General features: G+C 50.8%; 1 protein-coding gene and 1 long non-coding RNA gene across 2 annotated transcripts; one reads left to right on the top strand and one right to left on the bottom strand.

Annotated features, from left to right (window-relative positions):
- The first annotated feature begins 3,285 nt into the window (after window positions 1–3,285).
- LOC122164997 lies at window positions 3,286–9,497 on the top strand. Its single transcript, XR_006170360.1, has 5 exons — window positions 3,286–3,895; window positions 6,893–7,027; window positions 7,620–7,758; window positions 8,280–8,459; window positions 9,327–9,497. It is a non-coding gene; the product is annotated as an uncharacterized LOC122164997 (long non-coding RNA).
- CNTN2 (contactin 2) lies at window positions 6,703–21,384 on the bottom strand. The gene is made up of 22 exons (XM_042827518.1): window positions 21,304–21,384; window positions 17,815–17,959; window positions 17,532–17,707; window positions 17,050–17,145; window positions 16,563–16,772; window positions 15,894–15,993; window positions 15,490–15,665; window positions 14,703–14,839; window positions 14,140–14,269; window positions 13,330–13,480; window positions 12,917–13,044; window positions 12,382–12,557; window positions 12,142–12,262; window positions 11,721–11,879; window positions 11,430–11,579; window positions 10,688–10,758; window positions 10,070–10,304; window positions 9,606–9,721; window positions 9,227–9,413; window positions 8,584–8,696; window positions 8,333–8,501; window positions 6,703–7,856 (listed from the first exon to the last, which is right to left on the bottom strand). Exons 1-22 carry the CDS (start codon window positions 21,356–21,358, stop codon window positions 7,747–7,749), a joined length of 3,111 nt encoding a protein of 1,036 aa, XP_042683452.1. The 5' UTR covers window positions 21,359–21,384; the 3' UTR covers window positions 6,703–7,746.
- Window positions 21,385–21,467: the final 83 nt, after the last annotated feature.

Below are 21,467 nucleotides of genomic sequence, written 5' to 3'. Positions count from 1 at the left end.
GAGGCTCCTTTCTGCATGGGGTGAGACCTCCTCGGGTCCTGTCTGGGGCTGGAGGACCCTCTGAATAGCAGGAGCAGGCAGATGCTTCCTCGGGAGCTGGTGGTTAAAACCCACAAAGAAGCAGTCCCATCTGGAGGAGTCCCCTCACACTTTGTAATGCAAATACAGAGCTTGTTTCCTGTGGGCAGCCGGGTTTTAGAAATGCAGAAAGATGACATGAAAGGTCCAGGAGCTTCCGTTTCCTCAGCGCTGATGAGGAGGTCAAAGTGGGAGCCAAAAGAGTCCTTCATCTTTTGATGGTCTGCTCCCTCTTCTTGCCAAGGGGAGGCAGTTGCCCGGAGCTGTGAAGCTGAATATGGTTCTTTTAATGTTTTAAGATGGAAGGCAGTGATGGACAGTGTGGCACCAGCACCGGGAAGGGCAGAACGGGGCCTTTGGCTGCTGTTTGAAATGATGCTTTCCCTGCGTGCTTTGAGTCTGCCTCCTCTCCTGTGTAACTGTTCTGCACTGCAGAAAAAACGTGTCTTCTTGCTGTTATTTTGTGCCTCAGCTTCTTTCTCCTCCATTTCAGCAGTTGTTCCTCTGTCTCACCCAGAGGAGGGGGCTGCAGAGGGGCTGCCTGCACACCCCTCCTCACACTGAGGCTCTCTGTGGCACAAACTTCTGCAGCCTGCTGCTGGGCCCAGGTATTAGGAAGCAATTAGAATTGCACATGCTAAAGCCAAACAGATTGTGTGAGGGAGGAAGTCAATTTGCTAATGGCATTAGCACTTGGATAGAAGGAGGCAATAACAGAATGGTGAGGCACAGGCAGCTGTTTAAATTGCTGTTAGCTACTGAAGCTTATCTAAATTGAATAACTAGATTGACTTAACTGCTGGAATTTGAATGGTAGCTAAGAGGAAAACAACCCCCATATGCTGCTTTTACACCCAGCCTGGCTCTGCCATCCTCTGCACGCTGATCTGTGTTAATTCTTTTGCTCAGTCCCACAGTCTGCTGGGGTGCATTGAGCAGTGCAGCTCACAGGCTATTGCCTTCTTCTTCTCCCTTTCCCAGCACTCTGCCTTCCCTCACTGCTGCTCTCCCCCCCTTTGGCTCATTTGTTACTATCTTGTTTGCTGCAGGCATCCCTTAAACCTCAAGCAGGATGGAGTGCCTGGAAATGTGGCAATTTTCTTCAATAACCATTGGTTTTGTAGAACAGCTTTCTTAGCCCGGTATTGCAGAGGGTTTTGCAACATAACAGTGGAAGTGGTTCGGTGGGAGCAACAACTGGGCTTGCAAATGCAGCAGCAATGCAGTGCTCAGCAATGGAGCTCAGCTCAGATGCCTGCATACCTCCAGGAGAGGCTTTTAGCAGGTAAGGTGTGACATGCATTGCTTGTGGCTACGAAATGCATGCGAGTGCACAGTTACCACCTGCATAATGCATCCCCCTCCTTCCCCACACAAGGAAGGATGCTTTGAAGAAATCCAGTTTGCTCTCCCCTTTCCTTTTGCTGCCTTCCTCCCAGCACAGCTGCACTGGGAGCTGTAGATATTCTGCTTGTTCCCTCCCCTGCCATTTCTCCCAGCTTTTTTGGCAGTGACACCCTGCAGACATTTGTTCACTTGTTGCCTGTCTCTTGTGATAGCAGCGTGGAGCTTTGGAGCGTGTGAACAAAGCGGTGTCTTTTGCTGAAGCACGCTGAACACTGATGGGTTTTTGGGTTCGTGTATTATCTCAGGTGAAATAGAGAAAAACAAACCCACTGTTGCAACGCTAATCCTAAGCAGGGGCGTGTTGGTTAACTCTGCATTAGAAGACGTTGAGTCAGGTGTGCTTAGTCTGATTCCAAGGTTTGAATGGGCTTCACCATGGCCACCAATTTCCCCTTGGTGTCTGTGTGCTGTTAATGATGGCACTTGAGAAAGCAGAAATGCACTGGGGGCGATCCATCTCTGTGCTGGCTGCTCCCTGCTGCGTGCTTTAATTATGCTTCCCCCCACCTTACAAAGCCCCTCTGCTGCTGCAGTCCCTGAGCTCATTAAGGGGCTGTGGGGAGGAGCGGGCTCACCTGCGGCCCTGCACAGTGTGGGGCAGAGGGGCCACAGCTTGACATGGGCTGAACACAGCTGAGCTGGGCTCTGGGACCTCATCCTGCCCCTAAGCCACACTAAGGGCTCAGTGTGTTGTTTGGCTGCCAGATAAACTCATCCCTCCACCCGTGGGCAGTGGGGGCTCCTTGGAAAAGGAGTCCATCCCTCCCCCTCCATCCTTACCCCTCCATTTCTCCCCACGCACTGCACCATTCAAACTCATTGGAGCTGGAAGCTTACAGGCCAGCTTCAAGAGCAGTTGGGGTTTTCCCAGCACTTTCCCAAAGGTGACCCTTTTTGCTTCCATCCCAAAGCACGTTCTTTTTGTGAGCTGATGTGGAGTTCAGCTTGGTGGGAACAGAAGTGCTTAAGCACAACTGAATGTGAGCGAGTGCAGCAGGGAGGTCTGGGTGATGTTTCCTGTGGCCACTGCTGCTCAGCCCCCATCTCACTGCCCACTCTGACTCCAGCACAACCACAGAGCTGTGCCACACACCGCTGCTCCGTCCCTTGGAGTCCATCCTGCAGGTAGAGGGAAGCAAACAGGTTTTATTTAAGGCCAGAAGGAAGGATGGAGATGGATTAATCCAACAGAGCGCAGAGCAGGTGATTTCATGCCGTGCTTCCTGCCATGGTGGAAATTATTTTCTGTAATGGAAGTGAACCTTCACGAGCCTGCTGGCTCGTGGCTGGTCTCAGGGATATCCTTCCTGGAAGAACTCCAGTCAGGGTTTAAATGCTGCGATGGATGATGAAGGTTTTTTGGCAAGCTATCCTAAAAATCAATTACCCTTTTTGCTAATGAGCCACGTGAAATTTCTTACTTGAGTTTTCTAGCATTACTTGCTTGCCATCAGAACACCAGCCAGGAAAAGCACATTAAATTAACAGATCTAAGCAGAACCCCAACAGACACCTGCAATTCCTCGCCCTGAGGGCAGCCCCTCCTCTTCCCATCAGATATCGCTGTCTGTGGGGTAGAACCAGAGCTTACTGTGTTCTAATTAACTTCTGCTGGGTGTTCTGTCTGTGGGTGCCATTGGCAGTGCAGGGCTGGGGGGATGCTGAGTGCTCCCAGTGCTCGTTGCCCTTCCAGAAGCATTCCAGGCTCCAGCAGTTGTCTGAAGTCTCTTAAGATCTTTATTTAAGAACTGAGTGCTACTGTAGCCAATAAATAACCATAATTACAGTAAATACAGTATGCTTACAGTGCTCCCCATTTGTTTTCCTTAAAAAAAATAGTTAACAAGCAAGTTGTTGAGAAGAAAGCTGCCTGGGTGCAGTGAGGCTGGATGAAAATATTCCCAGCTGATGGTTGGTGTGGTGGGGAACAGCTCTGCAGGTTTGGAGCAGGCAGGATTCAGGACTCCAGGCTTTATGGATGGGATGCCATCCCATTCTTTACCCCGTTATGAATGGGATTTGTTACTCAGCTCCTTCCTTGGGTGAAGGATGGGAACGTCTCCCATTTGGGATCAGTGTTGAATCATTCCTGCTGTAACTGAGCCCTTCCTCATCCAAACCCACCTGGCTGAGTGCTGAGTTTGGTCCAGACCTCCTAAAATCAGAAACGTAACGTTCCATCTGTAACTTCAGTACGACCAGGTAGGCTATTGCATGTTAGATGTGAATATATCAGAGCTGTTCACCTGGGAGACCCAAAGCTTTTTCACCCTCGTTGCTTATCCCTTCCAGCATCCTCGTGGCATTGGTGGCACTGCTAAGAAGTAAGAAGGACCCTGTGAAATTGGATGACTTCCCTCACTGAGCCATAACAGCATTGGAACAAAACCCGGGCGCTTAACTCGTCCCTGTAAGTCAATTCCTAAAGTAAATGCTCACAGCAATTACACGTGAGGGATTGTTAATGAGACAGGAAATTGATTTGCAGCTTAATGCAACAGTGCAAATCCAGTGACCTCGTGTTAAGATGCTGAAATCTTCTGTGTTCTCCCCCAGCTCACAACACCCTTTAGGCCCCGTGCTGCACTTCAGAAGCTCTGAGTGCTCTCACAGGAGGTTTCTCCCAGATCTTTCCCTCCTACTGAGGGCTTTGGTTGGGCTTTACATGTGGGTTTATTTTATAGCTTGGATAGAATTTAATTGGGTACTGCCTCGGGTGTGCCTTGCTAAAGGAATAGGTGTGTGTGCACATCACTGTGCATCCCAAAGCCCCCTGAGAAATTCAAGGGGAAAATGGGCTGCCCCCAACAAGGCAGCCCTTGCTGTAACACAGCCAGTGCCTCTGGGAGCCCTCTGCTCTGCCTTCGGCCTCTGTGGGCGCTGCAGGTGGGGAATCCTCACTGCTCGCCCTGCTCTGCACCCAGCCTGCATCCCTGCGTGTGCTGCAACGCCTTTCAGTGTGCCTCAGTCTTTGCCCCAAGTCAGTGCCTGGTGGGCACATGGCTGACTGCATGCACTTTTCAGGGCTTCTTTGTGATGGTGCTTTGGGGAGCAGTGGTGTGAGCAGTGCTGGGTGACAGCACAGGGCTGGGGGCAATGGGGTCCCAGCCTTGCTGAAAGCTGCTCTGCTCTGAATCAGCCCCAGCAGTGTGAGTGCACAGATGTTGCAGACTGCCTGGAACATGCAAAGGCACCACTTGCCTCACTTCCCACGAGGGGAAACTGCTGGGGTCTGGAACCTGTGTCACATCTGGGGTTAGAGCAGTGGCTATGGCCATCTCTTGGTCACACTTCTTTGCTTCTGTGTGTAGTCCTTAAAACGCTGCAAAAACGGAGCAGCGTTTTGGTTAAAATGCATCCTGATGAAGCTGTGTGTGTGCTCGTGATTTATCTTTTCAAAAATGAGGCATAACTTGAATTCAAATAGCGAACATTTAGCTATCAAGGGGACCTACTTGTCACTTAAGGGCTTTAGGAAATACTGTCCCATGAATTTTACATGGCAGAGTATATTCAGGCCGTTTGCAATGCAGAGCAGTGCCAGCCAGAACATTTGAAATCCAACCATGAAGTTTTTCACTGATATAAACTGTGCCTGTGATCTACTTCAACCCATAAATACATGGAGAATGTACAAACCTTCCCAGGGATTGCTGCAGGTGGCAGCTATTTAGCACCCAGTGGCACTACCGCATTTAAATGCTTTTTTCACTGTGCTAGAAATCACCATCCTGTGAAGTTAAATCAAGTGTTCACAGCCACTGTTGTTGCTGGACACATCTGGAAGCATCTGCTGAGGCTGTTTGAGTCAGGGACAGGCTGGTGCAGAGCCTCAGCCCCTGAGTGTGGCAGTGGGGCTTTGCTTTGCTTTGCTCTGCTCACTTGTGACAGTTCATCCAGCAGGCAGGCGGTCTAACCAAGCACAGTCAGTTGCTCTGCAGCTGTGCACGCACCTCTTGGAGGCACAGAGCTCTGCCTGTGCTCAGCAGCTGCTCCAACTCTGCTGCTTGGGTTCTCATGTAACATCTGTGCCCAACGCTGGGATGGACATCGGGTCAGAGCCAAGCCTGCACCCCACTGCTCTGCTTTTCCCCCCATGTTGCTCAGTGGGTGTCTTCAGGAGGAGAGTTTCAGTTCCATCCCACGCTGCAGAGCACAGCAGGACCCAACCTGGGCTCCTCCAGCTGCTGCACCTCAGTCCGATGGTCCCTTTTGGGGACTTCATGTCATCCTTCTCCCATTTGCTCCTTTCCCAAAACTCTGCAGAGCTGCAGGGAATGGTTCATCAGTGCTTCCAAGCTCAGTAGGTGCAGCCACGTTTTTGCCTCCTCCACTCTGCATCGACCAGACTGCCTGTGACCAAGCCCTGATCTTCCTTGTTTTGACCTAACACTGAATTCCTCATTCACCTCTCATCCTTCCATGGGAGAAAGGCCCAAGGCCCAGCGAGGTGGATGGAGATATGGAGATGGTGATAAAAACACTGATGTAACAAGAGAAAACATTCTGCCAAAGGAAAAAAAAAAAAAGAACAACAACAAAAAAAAAGGGTTCCAAACCTGAATAGAAATATTTAAAAGTCTTCAAGAACTTATCTGGTATAAAAATAGGAATTTATGTTTAGATGTTGTTGTCCTCCTGAAGGAACTGCTGGGATCTGCTGCAGGGATGGAGGGTTAATCCACGGAGAGCTGCAGAGCGAGGGGGGGTCCCTCCATCACTGCCTGCCACGCACCAGTGGGATCTGCATTGCTTTTTAGTTTTTAGTTTTTAGTTTTTATTCAAGGGAAACCAAAGAGCCCTTTCTTTTTTTTTGCTTTAGCTGCCCTTTAAATGTTATTAGTTTTGTGATGTTTGTTTTCCCCTGCCTGTTCCCTCAAGCATTTCTCCTGCTCCCTAAGCACCGTGGGACCCGTTACCTTCTTGCTTCCAGATGCGACAAACTGGTAATGGGAAGCTGTGGATGTGCAGCAGGCCTCACTCCTCCGGGAGGGCAGGGATTTATGCATGTAATCTCTTTAATGCTCACTAAAGCCAAGGACATGTTAGTTTTAAAATGATTAGCTGGGGTAAGGAATTGGCATCTAGCATAGGAGCTGTGTGCCAGTCCTTTCCCATTGCACCAGCCAGGAAGGTGAATCATTCCATTGCTTTACTGGGAGATGCAGAATTTTTAATAGGTGGCAGCTCTTCCCAACCATTTCAATCAGTGGGGAGGCTGGACATCCCCACGTTGGGGTGTCAGCCCTATGTACATTGGCCAGGCACACTGAGGATCCATCATACGTCCCCAAATCTGGGACTGGGGATGAATGCCCCGTTCCAGATCCTCCTTGTTGCCTCAGCTTTGTGAAGTCTGCAGGTCTTGGTTAATTTGCGTCGTGTTCCCTTCTCTTCCTTCTTTCAGGTCCTCTCCGCCTTGAAATGAAGTATCTCCAAGCCTTCTGCATCAGGAGGATCTCTCTCCAAACGGGTGGATTTTCTCTTACCCCTCCCCAGACAACAAAGAAGCAAACAACATAACAAGAACACTGCGGACCAGGTGGGATATGGATCACATCAAACATTGCACCTCACAGCATGGCAGCTGTTACAAACACGAGGCTGCGAGTTAACACCAGTGTCATAAAAAAAAAAAGAAGATGTTCACAAGCTAAACTCTTGTGTGCACCCATCTCCTTCAGGATGAAGCAGAGAGTGGTGTCTCTTGTGGCTTTGTCTCCTTGGGCTCATTGCTGTGGCATTTGGCTCTTATTTGGGGAAGTGAATCGTGGCCCATTGCTCCATAGAGATGGCTGTGGTTGGGGTCGGTGTGGAGCGTGCCCATCACTTGGAAGTCCTCAGTCCCCAAATTCCCTTCCCCCTCCCCCAAATACACTGTACATATTTTAAAAAAAGTCAAGTTTAGCAGTCTGGTTATTGTAGTACATGGCTTCGTAAGGCAGAAAACCTTCTCAATGTGGTGAACAGGGCAGTCGGCTGTCAGAATTTGGGTAGAATTCTTCTTTGCTATACTCACTTCTTAAAAAAAAAAAGTCGATTGGTTGCAGACCCACGTCTTGTATGAAGTCTCACACTCTTCCAAAGGAACGACAACAACAAAAAAAGCTGTTTTTCTTTCTTCCTCCCTTCAGATAATGTTAGCAAATCCCTCTCTGTAACACTGCTGCGGTCCAAACATGGAGGTGCAGCACCAGACATCAAGCAGTTCCTGCTGCCCTGGGAGGAGGGATGTCCCACATCTCAGCTTTGCTGGCCCCATCAGAGCTCCAGGTACCGGATCAGGGCCACCATGGCCAGGGAGTTGGTGGTGATGATGGCAGCGTGTGGCACCGGCCTCGTCACGGAGTCTTCCACCATCATACTGGTCCCTGGAAGAAAGGGAGCAAGGAAGGGGCAGCTGTGGTGCTGCATGGGCACAAAGGTTTCTTGCAGAGATATTGATGGTGCAGTGTTGGCTGTGGGGTTCTGTGTGCTCCTGCTGTGCATGGCACAGGTGAGCCTCCCTGAAATGGTTGTGTTTGAAACAAGAATTTGGAGGTGGGATTTGAGCATTCATGCACTGAATCAAGGAACTGGGGGTGGGGCTCCTATTGGAGGCTCTAAATGAAGTCAGGATGTCACAGTGAATATAATTTGGGTGGGAGTCGGGGGGCAAAGGGTTTCAGCTTCAGGTGATCAAGCTGGGTTTGGTTTAAACTGAAGAGTTGCTAAGAGGGGCTATGGAGATTTTGGTGACCAAGTCAAAGAACATGACAGCAAGTATTCCTGGAATTGGATCTATTGTTTTGCAGCGTTCTGGGAAGCACCCTGAAGATGAGCATTTGTACCCGGGGTGCAGACGTACCACTGTTTCGGAGGATGTGGACTTCTGCTGGGATCCCATCCCCCCCAGGCCCCGTCACCCGGATCTGTACGAAGGCATGAGTGAAGTCCTCAGGCACTGGGATGTCGATCCGACTCTTGCTCGCCAGGTACAGCGTGGGAGCAGAGTGGGAATCCTGCCTGTAAAGCATCTGTTGGAAGAAGCAGGTTTGAGTTTACGTTCCCTGCGGTTTCCTTAGTGTAACAGAAGGCTCTCGGCATGCTTGCCTGTACCTTGTACCCTGTAACTGCAGACTCATCTGCCTGTGCCACCACTGGGTCCCACTTGATGGTGACTGTAGACCCAGTCAGAGTCCAGGAGATGTTGCCTGGTGGCCTCCTTGGTGCTAAGAGATAAAAAAGGAGACAGAGATTCAGCGAGCCAGGGGCTGATGGAGGGGCTGTGCTGGTTGCACCCATCTCTTGAGCCTCTCTGGTTCATGAATAGAGCTGTGGGACACCTTGTTGGTTTAATGGAAGGCATCCCAGAGAGCATTACAACATTTTTGAAGGAGAGAAGGAGAAAAAAACTGTTTTCCCTTGGTGCTATTTGTAACAAATGGCATTCCCCCTTCGAGGCTCAGAGTATTTCTTCATGAAGTGTAGATGTGGCACTCGGGGATGTGGTTGGTGGGCATGGTGGGGATGGGTTGATGGTTGGGCTTGGGGATCTTTGAGGTCTTTTCTAACCTTTACAGTTCAATGACTGCATGATTCTATGGTGAGCAGGGCTGATCCTAGGAAACGGAGGGAGCTGTTTTATTGACTATTTGGGATGGCTTTAGGGCACTGAGAGGTGCAAGCTGATTGGCCAGCTGCTTGCTAGGGGTGCACAGGAGGCAGCACCGTGTAATGGAGGCGGTCAGAGCTCACTCACGTGGCTTTATGGTTGTGATGTTGGTGGAGGGGCTGGGGGGCCCAGCTCCAGCACGGTTGTAGGCTCGCACTGAGACGTGGTATTTCGTGTTAGGATTTAGGCCTGTGACGTGAGCCGATGTGACCAACCCTGCTGTTCTCACTCTGTCAGCTGCCTCCTCTTTATCGCCATCCTTCCAGTACCGGATCTGAATAGAAAAGGGTTCAGTAAGGAAAGAAGTATCTGCGAATTTCCATTCAAGAACAGTGTTGGACGCCCCTTGGCACTTGGGACACAGGTTGGTGAGCAAGGTGAGGATGGGTTGGTGGTTGGACTTGGTGATCTTGGAGGTTTTTTACAGCTTGAGTGATTCTCCCTTGTTCCCACGATGGGCTCGTACCTCGTAACCCAGCAGCACGCCAGTCATGTCTCCCTGCTCCACTGGCTCCCAGGACACATCCATTTCTGAGGACAGAACAGCTTTGGCTGTAACTCTGAATGGAGCCACTTTTGGTTCTGAAAAAGACGAGAAAAAGGGATAAAATGCTTTTCCAAGCTCTGGGCAGTGCATTCGCTGTACTGAAAGGAGAGGCTCGCCTCAGCACCTTAACCGTGCAGCCCGACAGCTGGTATTGTGTATACAGAGCAAAGAAAGGGGAAGGGATTGAGGGACTTAGCAGGTCAAGGAGACCAACAGCTGCATGCTGTGAGGATCTGTCTGCTCTGTGCTTAGGGAAGCCTCTATCTGTGTACTGAAGGAGAAGATAAATCCTATGCTCAAATCACTATCGGCTGCCCTTAGAATGGCAAACCTCTCCTATCAGCAAGCCGCCAGACAGCAAGAGCCCCTGCTGTCCCCTTCACCTTCTTCTGCGGAGTACACGATGGCTGTGAGGCTCTCTGGTCCCTCTCCTTTCCTGTTGTATGCTTTGATCTTCACTTCGAAGGGGGTGTAGGGCCCGATGCTCTCATTGCGGTACACGTAGTGCAGGGATTCCGCGTGAGGCACGCGGGCAGTGAGCCATTCCTGAGTGCCCTTCTTACGAAATGACAGGATGTAGCCAAAGCCATCTCCGTTCTGGTAGTCCCGCAGTGTTGGCTGTGAGGAAAAAGCCTTGGGTGGAAAAAGCATTTCTGGATGGGGCTTTCAACAAAAGGGTCGCATTGAGTGGTGTGGTTTAGTGGCATGGTGGCAACAGGTTGATGGTTGGAACTGATGACTTTAGTGACCTTTCCAACCTGAAAGATTCTATGATTTCCTTATGTCTGCCGTGAGCAAAATTGCTCCTGTGGCTGTTCAGATGCCACTGTGGCAGGGAGGTGATATCTAAGGTCCCTTCCAACCTAAGCCCCTCCGTTCAAGAGAGCAAGACTTTGGGACCGCTGCTAAGCAGTGTTTGGCTCCATCGTTGCATTGCAGCACTGATTTGCTGTCCCCTGCCCTCCCACAGCCCTCCTGCCAGTGCTGTGCCACTGACTCACCGTCCAGTTGATGATGAGCTCATTGGGAGCCCCGCCGCCACCGCCGAGCCCAGATGGTGCCACTGTGGGTGCTGCAGACAGTGCAGGTTGGGTTAAAGGAACAGCAGTGGTGAGGATGAGCGCAAAGACAGGCACAGGCAGCTGCCTCTCAGCCAGAAGTATTTCAGATATTTGTGAAAATCAGGTCTCGAACACTGGCTGGTCCCTGACATGCTTATTTACCAGCAGCGTTCCTCTGAAGGGATGAGAATCAATCTCAAAAGCAGGAATTTGTGGGAGAGTTTAAATTAGAAAGGAGTTAATATGCACTTGGTGCGTTGAGAGTGTTTCTCCTGCTGATCCTACATCCCTTCTGCTTGCGTGTTCGAGCTGCACGAGATAGAATCAACATTTACAGCTGGGAAATTTATCTTGTGTTTGCACAGTTGTGCTCTAATATAATAGGGCTCTTTCACCTTTCTAAGCATTACTACCCAGAACGTATCGTATTTGAAGCTAGGATTTGTAGTGCTTTAATATATTGTTGCTCATGCTGGTGAGGCTGGCTGCCAGTTCTGGTAATTCTTTGTCTTTGATGTGTAAATGGGCAAAAAGGCAGAAAAATTTGCGATGGGTTCACCTCTAGGAGCACTCAGGGAGAAGACTAATCGCCCAGGCCAGGGCTTGCTGCAAGCCAGCCTTCCCTTTCTGCATGTAGGTGCCTCTGATTCCCCATTCCACCTCTGAGCATGTCTGCACGTACCTGCTTCTTCGGTACGGATTTTGCTGGAGGGTAAACTTGGTTCCCCAACTCCAAGGATGTTGCTCGCTAAGACCCGAAACTCGTAATCCATCCATGGGATGAGGTTCACCACCTGGGCTGTCTCGGCATTGCCTTCGATGTTTACAGGATCTATATAATCCAATAACACGAGAGGAGAACAAATAGAGCAAATGGTGGACAGCCTGCGAGCACAGAGCAAGAGCTCAGCAGGGAGCTGGTGAGCCCAGGCTGGGACTTCAGGGACCACACCACAGCCCTGAGGGCACTTACTGGTGCGCATCTGCTTCCATTTGTTGGAGAGCAGTGTCCTGGCCTCGATGCTGTACCTGGCGATGGGGCTGTGGTTGTCGAAGCCACGGCTCCAGCTCAGTTGGACAGTGGTGTCACCGATGTCTCTCACCACCACACCCCCAGGGGGCCCGGGGGGTCCTGGGGTGAAGGAGAGAGGTGGACGTGTTACTGAAGTGTCAAGGATTTGGGGGTTTACTGCTCTTTGTGTCCTGCAAGTCATAAATGAAGATCAAACCTTTCTTTTCTGGAGGCAAGGAAGCCTCACCTCGCATTTTCCTTCTTCTAACGTTCACAACTCCCAGCCAAACGGAGTGTGAGATGGCAGGGTGGTTGCACAGCAAGGGCTGAGCCCTCACAAAGAGCCTGCTGGTGCTTCAGGTTCATAAACAGTGGGGATTACCTCTGACAGTCAGCATGGCCGACTCCGAAGTGCTGTCCACGACGGTTTGGGCTGTGCACGTGTACCGCCCCGAATGCTTCAGCTGGGCGTTGACGATGGCGAGGTCCCCGACAGCTTCCTTCTGTGCAGGGAGAAAGGACAGCAGGGAAACACGGCTGACCACAACCCACCGTGCAAACAAAGGGGCTGGTGTGGCTTTTCTGCCCTTATTGTTGGTGTGTAGTTCCCCTTGGTACTCACCACGCTGGCTCGCCGGTAGTGCCCCTCCGACCTGTCCAAGTCAATGGGGAAATCATCCAGGGACCAGGTGAAGGTTAGGTCCATGGTTGGATCGTGGGATGCGTGGCACTGCAGAGTGAGGTTTTCACCCACGTTGATATCAGCACTGGATGGTGCCAGTGTGATTTTGGTGGCATCTGCAGAGGAAGACGAGGGAGGGCTCTTTGGACCAGGTTTGGTGCACAGCAAAATGAACTAACACTTCCTAACTTGTCGTCATCCCTCTCTAGCAGGATTTTAGCTGTTGGCTTCTCTTGAGATGAAGATAAGAGATTAAAGTAGATAGGAAACAGAAATGCTTTTCTCATGGAGCAGACGTTGGTGGGTAAGGTTTGGTGGGTCTAACAGAAGGTTTGCTGATGCACAGGATGAAATGGCCTCAGATTCCCTGAGTACCCTATTGTTTTTTGGGGGTATACAGGGAAGAGAAATATTCCAATTCACATCGTGGCCTTCTTAGCCTTGATTGACCCCAAGTCAAGCCAAACATCTCTACCTCGAACAGAGAGGATCCCCGTGCTGTTGGCTTTGCCCATGAAGTTCTCAGCAAAGCAGGTGTACTTTCCCTCGTCAGATTTGCTGATGTTCTGGAGGATCAAGGTGCCATCGGCGGTAATAGTCACCCTGGGAATGAAGAGCCATAGCGAGAAAGAAGGTTAAAATGTCTACTCACTCTCTGCACCTACCAAACCATTTCCTGCTCTTGCTGATTTTAGAGAAAAAAGTGAAAAAGGCGGGCCTGCAAGATACAGTGAAAGATTTTTGTCAAAGGAGAAACTAGAGGAATAACAAAGGGTTCGTGTTTAGGGATGTAGCAGCACGCGTGGGTCATCGAGTCTCATCCTCTGGCAAGAAGAAATGTCAATTTTAGCAGTGTTTTTTTGGGGCCGAAGCTGACTGTGCTGCTACCTGCTGCTGTTGATGAGCAGTTCGGTCCCTTTGGTCCAGAGCACAGTGGCTTTTGGTGCTGCTCTCGGTTGGCAAGGGATGATGACCTTCCCACTCCGGGCTGCAGGTATCAGTCGTTTCACTGGGTTTAGTCTAAAATCTGGTGCTAAGGCTATATAGGGGGGGAAAAAAGAGGGTTAGCAAGGCCTGCTGTGTCAGCATTTTAAGTGCCGGGGCGTTAGATACTGCTTTCTTGGATGGCTTGGTAACAAAGCATGGCGATATCTGGCGAGCGGGATGCAGGAGTGGCTCCTCTGCTGCTGGGTGTCCAACCCCTGCCAGGCAGGTGCGAGGTGACACGCGTCGCACTTAGCAATGGCAACATGACCCTAACAAGTGCAAGGTCTTTGAGAGACACAAGAACAGCTGCTGTTGAAAATGTAGAGGATATTCCCTACAGCATCAGCCCAGTTCCAGCCGCTATGCCTGAGCTGGCTGGCTGGGCGCAGAGCTCACTTATTGGGCTTCTCTCCTCCCAAATAGAGGGAGGGCAATGGAAGGGAGTTGTGCTGCTGCTGTCTGTCCTGTACACTTTCTGTAGCTAAACAGATGTCCTTGTGCTCTTTCAGCATTGCTGAACTTACACCAGATTCAAATTTTAGAGGCTTGTAGAGCGTCGTGCTGAACCAGCAGCTATATTTCAATGGTGAGTGAAGCAGTTTTGTCTGCTCTGATCTTACTCTGAGATTGCAAACGTGGTATATCAGGAAGGAGATCTGAAATGCTTCAGTGTCCCATTGAAACCCAGAGCGCTGGGAAATGAGAAATTACCTTGCACTGTTAATTCAGCACTTGCATATACTGTGCCATGCTTGTTCTCAGCCACACATTGATACATGCCAGAGTCCTCCAGGACTAGCTTGGAAAATCTCAGCTCTCCACCGCTCACTTCGATGCGGTTCTGTGCAAACAAGAGGATGAACCCATTAGATGAGAAGAACAGAAATGGAACTCAAGCCTTGTCTGTTCAGGGCTGAGTTTCCTTGCAGGTTAAAGCCAGCCTGGTTTTCAGGGGGAGAAAGCACAGGCCATTTCCGCTGCATCCAGCCACCACCCCACGTGGCTACGCTCTGTTTGCTGAAACTGCTGAGAGCCTGAGCGGCAACTTGCAGCTCATACAAAGGCAGGAACAAGGTGATCCTTATCTGCCCTGACAACTGGCTCCGAGTTCCTGCAGTTGCATGAATCAATGGCTGCGATGGCAGTGACGGGAGAAGGACCTCGCTGGAGGTAAGGACCGCGACGTTGCTTTGCAGCCTCATGGGGGCACATGGAAGAGGAAGGCGGGTGATAAACAGGGGCTGAGATGGATGCAGTGAGGCAGTGAGTGCTACCTGGGAGGCCAGGGGTTGCCCATCCCGCAGCCACCGCACCGCTGGCCTGGGTTTGCCGGATGCCACGCAGCTCCAGCGCAGGTCAGACCCAATGTCAGCTTCCGTGTCTGTGATCACATCCAGCCAGTCCGGCTGAGCTGCAAAGGAGCAAGAGAGGTGGCAGAGCCAAGAGGATCAGATGAGAGGTTTGTCGTGCCAGGCAGGCAGAAGGATGCTCGTTGTGTCATCTCTGCTGGCAGATTTATTTATCACAGCGTGTTTCACCATAGTAACAGCCTTTGCCTTTTGTGCAATGATGCAGGACTGGGTCCTCTCTGACTGCTGCTCTGCACGTGGACTGCACAAAATCGTGGCATAAACCAGATCTGGAGAAGAATATTGTTATTTCTGTTTCTAAGAAGAAATGCAGTCACATCTGACCTTCAGAGAAGATTGAATTCAGGATGGGAGAACTGGGCTAAGTTTGCAGCTTGACTAGATCTGATTAATAGCTCCAAGCATTAACCCTTGTGAAAGGACCCTGGCTCGGAGGAGGATTTGATGGAGAGACAAATCTGATTTTTTTTTTCTTTCTTTCTTTCTTTCTCTATGCTCCCATTTGTGGTTACCTCATTTTTGCTAGAATTATTGTAGGGTAAGTGAGGAGGTCTCTCTGTCCTTGCCACGGCCTAAATATATCCACGAAGGAAAGATCAGCAATCTGTGCTGCCTTTGTAATAGGTTGGACTGGGGGGGATGTCTGGCTGGGGCGCCTCACCATGGAAAGGCACACGTGGAGCTGCCTTACCGTGAATGATGATGCGGCCCTGGTAGGTGTCTCTCCCTTTGATGTTTTCAGCCTCGCACTCGTAAGTGCCTTCATCCTCAAAGTCAACATTTTGGATGTGCAGGAGGGGCTCGCTGGAGATCCACTTGGAGGTCTGCGAGCCATCTAGCTTCCTCCACTTTATTCGAGGAACAGGGCTACGTAAAAGTAAATCTTTTTAGCCATGGGGTTTTACACAGCAGGTACCCAGCGTGGCACAACCCAGCCCCAATTCAGTCCGATCCCATCGCAGCTGGGCCTTGGCCAGCAGGACAGATCGGCTTTGCTGCTCTCCCCCTCCCACTGTTCCCCCTCCTGTGTTCAGCAGATCCATTGCTGGGTCTGCGATTTGCTCCCCACCCCGAGCAACGCGGTGCTGCACTCACTTCCCAAAGGCGAAACACTCCAGAGTCACCATCTGCCCGGTCAGAGCGTAGGTGTCTGCAGGGAACCTGGCTTTTATGCTGGGCGCATACTGCCTGGCGTCTGTTAAGAGGAAAGCACTGGTGAGGAGTTCCGGATGACTTTAAAATTGCACATGTGAGGTCTTAAAGTGCAAAGATACCTGTGAGGTTCCGCTTCTCTGCAAAACCTTCACGAGTTTGGAGAATTTATAGCTGGGCAGAGGCTACGTTTCATTTTCCTTTTAAAAGAGCTCTGAGCAGGGTCTCTATAAACCTCTCCTTTACAACACCTACAGACTATTTCTCCCTGATTCCCCACTAGCTTCGCTCCCATCTCCCTGCCGAATCAATATCTTCAGCTGCATCTCCCAAGGTCACCAAAGGTAGTTTCGGGGGATATGAGCCTGTCCTGGTGCCATTTTTATTTTACAATCAGACAGAGAAACCCCACTGATGGCAGCACTACCAGCGAAGCATGAAGACAGGGCTGCTTCCCCCCAGGCTCCGGCCAATTAATGCTTTCATCAACTCTTAAGCTCCCTTGAGAGGCCGCTGGGTAATTCGTGCAGGTGCTGGAGCCTTCAGGAGCCCGTGTGCTTTGTTAATTTTGCATTTTCCCCAGTCCCTTTATGATAATTGAAGAGCACCGACCCTCGGCAGCCAGGCTGAGCTGGGAGAACTTGCTGAAAACGCTCTTGGTGATGAAGTCGATGTGGCTGGTGGCAAAGCACGAGTAGTTGCCGAGGTCAGAAGCCTCTGTCTTGGCAATGTAGAGGTTTCCTGTGCTCTGAGAGACAAAACGCCTCCCGTCGGCTGGGATGAAGTTGGGAAACTCGTTCAGAAGCCATCGGTAGGACAAGCCTGTGGGGAGCAGGAGAAGGAATGAGCTGCGCAGATTGCTGGCGGCCTCAGCTGGGATTTAAGCAAGCGGGTCATTTTCTGGACCTGTCAAAGCTTAAATTGTTCCTCGGATGGCACTTATTTTCTCCACGTGCAAAGTTATGCCTCTGCTTTGGTGCTTTTCAGAGTGAGTTCATACCAGGTTTGCTCCCCTGGCATTCCCACAGAAAATCAAGAAGTGATACGTGTGGCTGAGCATTGCCTCCACCTCCTGCTGCTGGGGGATGGGAACCCTTACCTGGGTAATGGGGAGGGGGGCTGCAGGTGAACATCACTCCCCAGCCTTCAGCGATCTTCACGGGTTCTCGTTCTTCTGCAGAGAATTCCTGCAAAACTAAAGACACGCAGTGAAACTCGCCCATGAGCAGCTGGAGGAGCTGCTGTGGCAATCTGCCCCTCCGTGGGGTGGTTTTCCGTGGAATCATAGAATCACCAAGGTTGGAAAAGACCTACGAGATCATCCAGTCCAACCGTCCACCTGTCACCAATCATTTCCAGTGGCTTTGCAGAGAAATACAGAAATATCTGACCCTGTATCTGAGCACTGACAATGCTGTGCATCGAACTGCTGCTGCACCAACATGCCAATGGGATTCCTGCACTGCGTCCACAACTTCTCCCCTAGTTTCTGTTTATTTATGAGGCTAGAGGGCTTGGTTTACCCCCAGCGTTACTGTGGCTGCATTTTGTTTGCTTTATGCAGACCAAGAAAAGACTTACAGCCAAAGCGGAGTGATGCTTCCCTGCTGACCACTGTGCCACGGGCGTTGGTTGCCACGCACTGGTAGGAGCCTGCATCCTTGGCTTTCACTGGGTTGCTTATCACCAGGTCCCCAGCAACCAACCTATACCGGGAATCCGGCCCCATCTTCAGCTCTGTGCCGTTCATCTTCCACCTGCCAAGAAGTGGGAAGGGAGAACATGTGTTGAGGCTGTGTGCTCTCGTAGATGGTGCCACATAGACCCACGTTCTGGCGTCCCATTCTCGTGGTGTTTGGCTCACCTGTACGTTGCAGGGGGGTTGGCTCTGGCTCGGCACATCAGTGTCACTTTCTCTTCTGCTGAGCCTTCAGGGAACAGGGTGTGTGCGGGCTGCTCCTCAAACACCGGCCCGTAGCTCCTTGTGCCACTCTGTGCTTGGCACCAGACTGCAAGAGAGGGGAAAACCTGCTTAGCAAAAATGTGGCATTTTCTAAAAATTCTTCTTTTTTTTTTTTGGTTTTGTAGGGTGTCCCTGGCGGTGACAGAGCTATATCTGGAATAAAACGAGGAGCAATGTGAGAATAGCAGCCCATCTGTCGCCCAGCCCCAAGCAGGGCTGCGGGCAGATTGTGTGCATTCCCTGCTGAGCATCTCGCACCGACTCTGCTGTGCCACAGGAGCAGACGTGCTTAGAGATGGGCACGCGAAGGAGCCCTGGCACAACCTCTTGTGAAGCACAGATGGGGTGGGAGCTGGGAATGTCGGGGTGCTCTCAGAATCCTGGAAGTGAGGACATGCTTCTGTCTCTGTACCGACGCTGCTGCTTTGTTCTTACAACGTCCTGTTGAGGACAAAGATGGAGAGCACAGCCTGGGTGTTCACAGCTAGATCTCAGCTCTGCACTGACCTCCTGCACACACCTGGCTGCTCCCTCCATCCCTGCAGCTGCAGCATCCTCAGCTCTCTTTTTGAGTCACGCCTGCTGCTTGCAGCTGGGTGCAAACCAACGCTGCAGACACTAGAAATTGCAATGCAAATAGGCAAGAACAAAGCAGAAAGCTGCCTGGAAACCTCTAACCTAAAAGCAGACAGCAGGGTAATCACTGCCAGCACACATCCCTGGCACCTGGAGCCATGCCCCTTAGCAGGAATGGGACACGAGGCAGCATCCCCTTCTCTGCAGTGATAAGCAAGGAGATGCCTAGCTGCCCCCAGCATCCTTCCATGCTTTGTAATTGAATTAATAACCGTCTTAAAACCTCCATGCCAACCTGCAATCTGCTTCCTTCCCTGCAGAACGCAGCATGGTCACCGGTTAAATGAAGTGACTCCTGTAAGTGTGATGTTTTATGCAAGAGTAACTTCCAGCAGGGATCGGATCTCCGGGCCGAGGGAAAGCAGCTCTTCACCTGCAGCTCCCAGGGTTCCCCTCGTGTTCATGGCATGTGGAGACCAGGGTGAAACGAGAGAGGGGCTGCACTAATTGTCTCTGCGGACTCGGAGCAGCTGTTTGCTCCCCATGTCTGCTCCTCACATCCAGGCTCTGCCCAATTAGCGGGGGCTCTGCTCTGTGCCTGTCCCTGATGCTCTGGAGCGAGAGAAGCAGTTTTGCGAAGGTCTTATTGCCTCCAGATCTGTGGAAGTGCTTTATTTCTCCCTTCTGGGATAGTTATATTCACCAAGGAGAAGATTCTCTCTGCTAGAAATCGCCTCCATTGGTTCTGCTTCTGCTGTGCTGCTCTCAGCTGGAAATAGCTCCTTGCTGGCCAGCACTTAACATAATCACGAGTTAATGGAGAATTAAGAAGGACGTGGTGTTTTCGTTGTGTTCTGAGCGACGGCAGTCAATGGATTAAGGATGAACAGATTTGCATTCAGAGGTTAATAGGTAGCACATGGTAAATAACTTCTGATTATTTAACAAATGCTGAATTACAGTCTGTCCCATACATGCCTGTTCTCATGGGAGCTCTTCCCCAATGAGGTTTGGCCAATCATCCCTCCCATCCCACCTGGAGCCCAGCATCCTCCTCTGTCCCTTTTTCTCTGCCAAGGTTATGGGCTCCCACTGTCAGGCATCGATTTTCTCATATGCAATCAATGCCAGAAGTTCAGGCAGATTTTATGTACAGTTCCAAGGTGTCCGGTTGGTGTTGGAGGTGAAATCCTGCATCTCGCTCATTAAGCGAAACGGCCGTTAGATTAAAGCGATGATTGAACTGTTACGAGTTCTGATGGCGGTTGGAGCTGAGAACTGAGATCAAAGCAGAACAGCAGACCTGAGCACCTCCGAGAGCGATCATCTCAGCTGTTGCTGTCACCACAGAACTCTCCTTCTTAATGTTACCACTACAAGACCTTCCCAGGGCTCTGTCATTCGGGCAGTGGGGAGAAGGCAAACACAAAATAACATCTTTGAGCCTGCAAGCTGCGTGTGCACGAGGCAGAGGGATCCCTTCAGAGCTCAGCATGCCATATGCAGCCCTACTTCTGCGCTGAAACCCGGCTAGGAGCAGAAATTAGTCTCGATGTGCTGCTGTGTCTGGCTGGAACAACATTCGTTTTGAAGAAAAATCAGTCTTAACTCCAAAATAAATAGGGAAAGGTGGAAATGGAAAATGGGAACATTAAGATACGGAGAAATAGCTGCAGAAATGTTCGAACATTTCGGCGCTCCGAGAGTGATTTGTGCTGATGTCTGGGAGAGAAAAATACTGTATAATGAAATACAGCAGCAAGGCCGTAATCTTTGAGTGTAAAAACCATCCCAGACCTTATACCAGAAATTGCAGGAATAGAACTCGAAGAGTTGTTCTTTTTGCCAGCACCTGGAACGTGCTGGTAACCAGAGCTGGAAAGCCCCGATGTCCAGGGGCTGTGCTGAGCCACACTCCAGTTTTGGAGAGCAGGAAATCATGGATGTCTCAGCTGAACGTTTGCCAAGATGTATTGCAGGTGATGAGTGCATCAGCAGCATCCCGTCCCTGAGCACCGGCAGCGCATCGTCAACTCCGGAGCCGCAGCCTGAGCCTGGCACGTGAGCAATTAATTGGTTTCATAGGAACGCAATCAAAGTGGTCATTTCTCACGTCCTTGGGAACTCGCTGCTTGGTGATATGTCAGAGGGAGGGGTGATGTTACCAACCCAAACTCCAGACCTGGAGCCGTCGGGTCCGTCTTCACCCCTCCCCAGAGCGTTTCCTTCAGCCTTATCTGGAGCTGCCATCATTTGGTCCCTGCTCCTGGCTCATATTTCCAGTGAGGGCTTCTCTCTGTCCCAGATGGCTTCTGAGATCCATTGCATCAGCAGCCAGAGGTCAGGAGAAAATAACCCTCGTAGGGTTTGGTATTGACTCATTTGTTATGGGCTCATCTTGGATGGGAATGAGTTGGACGAACTCAGCTGGTTAATGGGAGAGCCCAGCATCGTCCTGGGGCCTCTACCAGATTTGGGTCAGAGTGATTTCCAAACAGGCTAATTGCCTCCCAATCTAGGGCAGCCACCCCTCCCCTCTTCCTCTCCTGGGACCCACAGAACACTAAAAGGTAATTAGATATTTATAAGACGGCCAAGCAGCCTCTTCTTGGGATGATGAATTAGCTTGAAGACATCGTCTAATTCTCAACTGCCTGATATGAAACATCTCCCTGCTGAAAAGGGACCCTCAGTGTGTAGCCTGACACTCCCTGAGATCCAGCAGCGATCCCCAATGGATGGCAAATGGGGGAATCTTTGCAGCTGGGGCATAGCAGAAAGGCATCCATTCCAAGAACAGCTTCAGGCTCTTACCCACACAGATGATGACGGCCAGGGAGGTGCAGATGAATCCAGCGGTGCCTCCCATCCTGTGCTCCAGATTTTATGGCCGTGGCTCTATGGCTGAGTGGGGACAGCGGCCCTGCAAGAGGAGCACTGCACTTACCTGCTGCTCCACGAGGCACCAGGGCAGCTCA

Source organism: Centrocercus urophasianus, unplaced genomic scaffold (genome assembly GCF_019232065.1).
Source record: "Centrocercus urophasianus isolate 14NV4802_14NV808 unplaced genomic scaffold, USGS_Curo_1.0 seq_285, whole genome shotgun sequence".
In the NCBI taxonomy this organism is placed as follows: Eukaryota; Metazoa; Chordata; class Aves; order Galliformes; family Phasianidae; genus Centrocercus; species Centrocercus urophasianus.
This window is presented reverse-complemented; position numbering and strand designations above follow the sequence as displayed.

Excerpts from the sequence above, each read along its gene's own strand:
- CNTN2 (XM_042827518.1), bottom strand. The coding sequence starts at position 21,358 with ATGGGAGGCACCGCTGGATTCATCTGCACCTCCCTGGCCGTCATCATC. Across the intron at positions 14,840-15,489 it reads GGGCCGCATCATCATTCACG|CTCAGCCGGACTGGCTGGAT; the intron begins GTAAGGCAGCTC and ends GCTCCTTTGCAG. Across the intron at positions 12,558-12,916 it reads GGGGATCCTCTCTGTTCGAG|ATGCCACCAAAATCACACTG; the intron begins GTAGAGATGTTT and ends CTTCCTCTGCAG.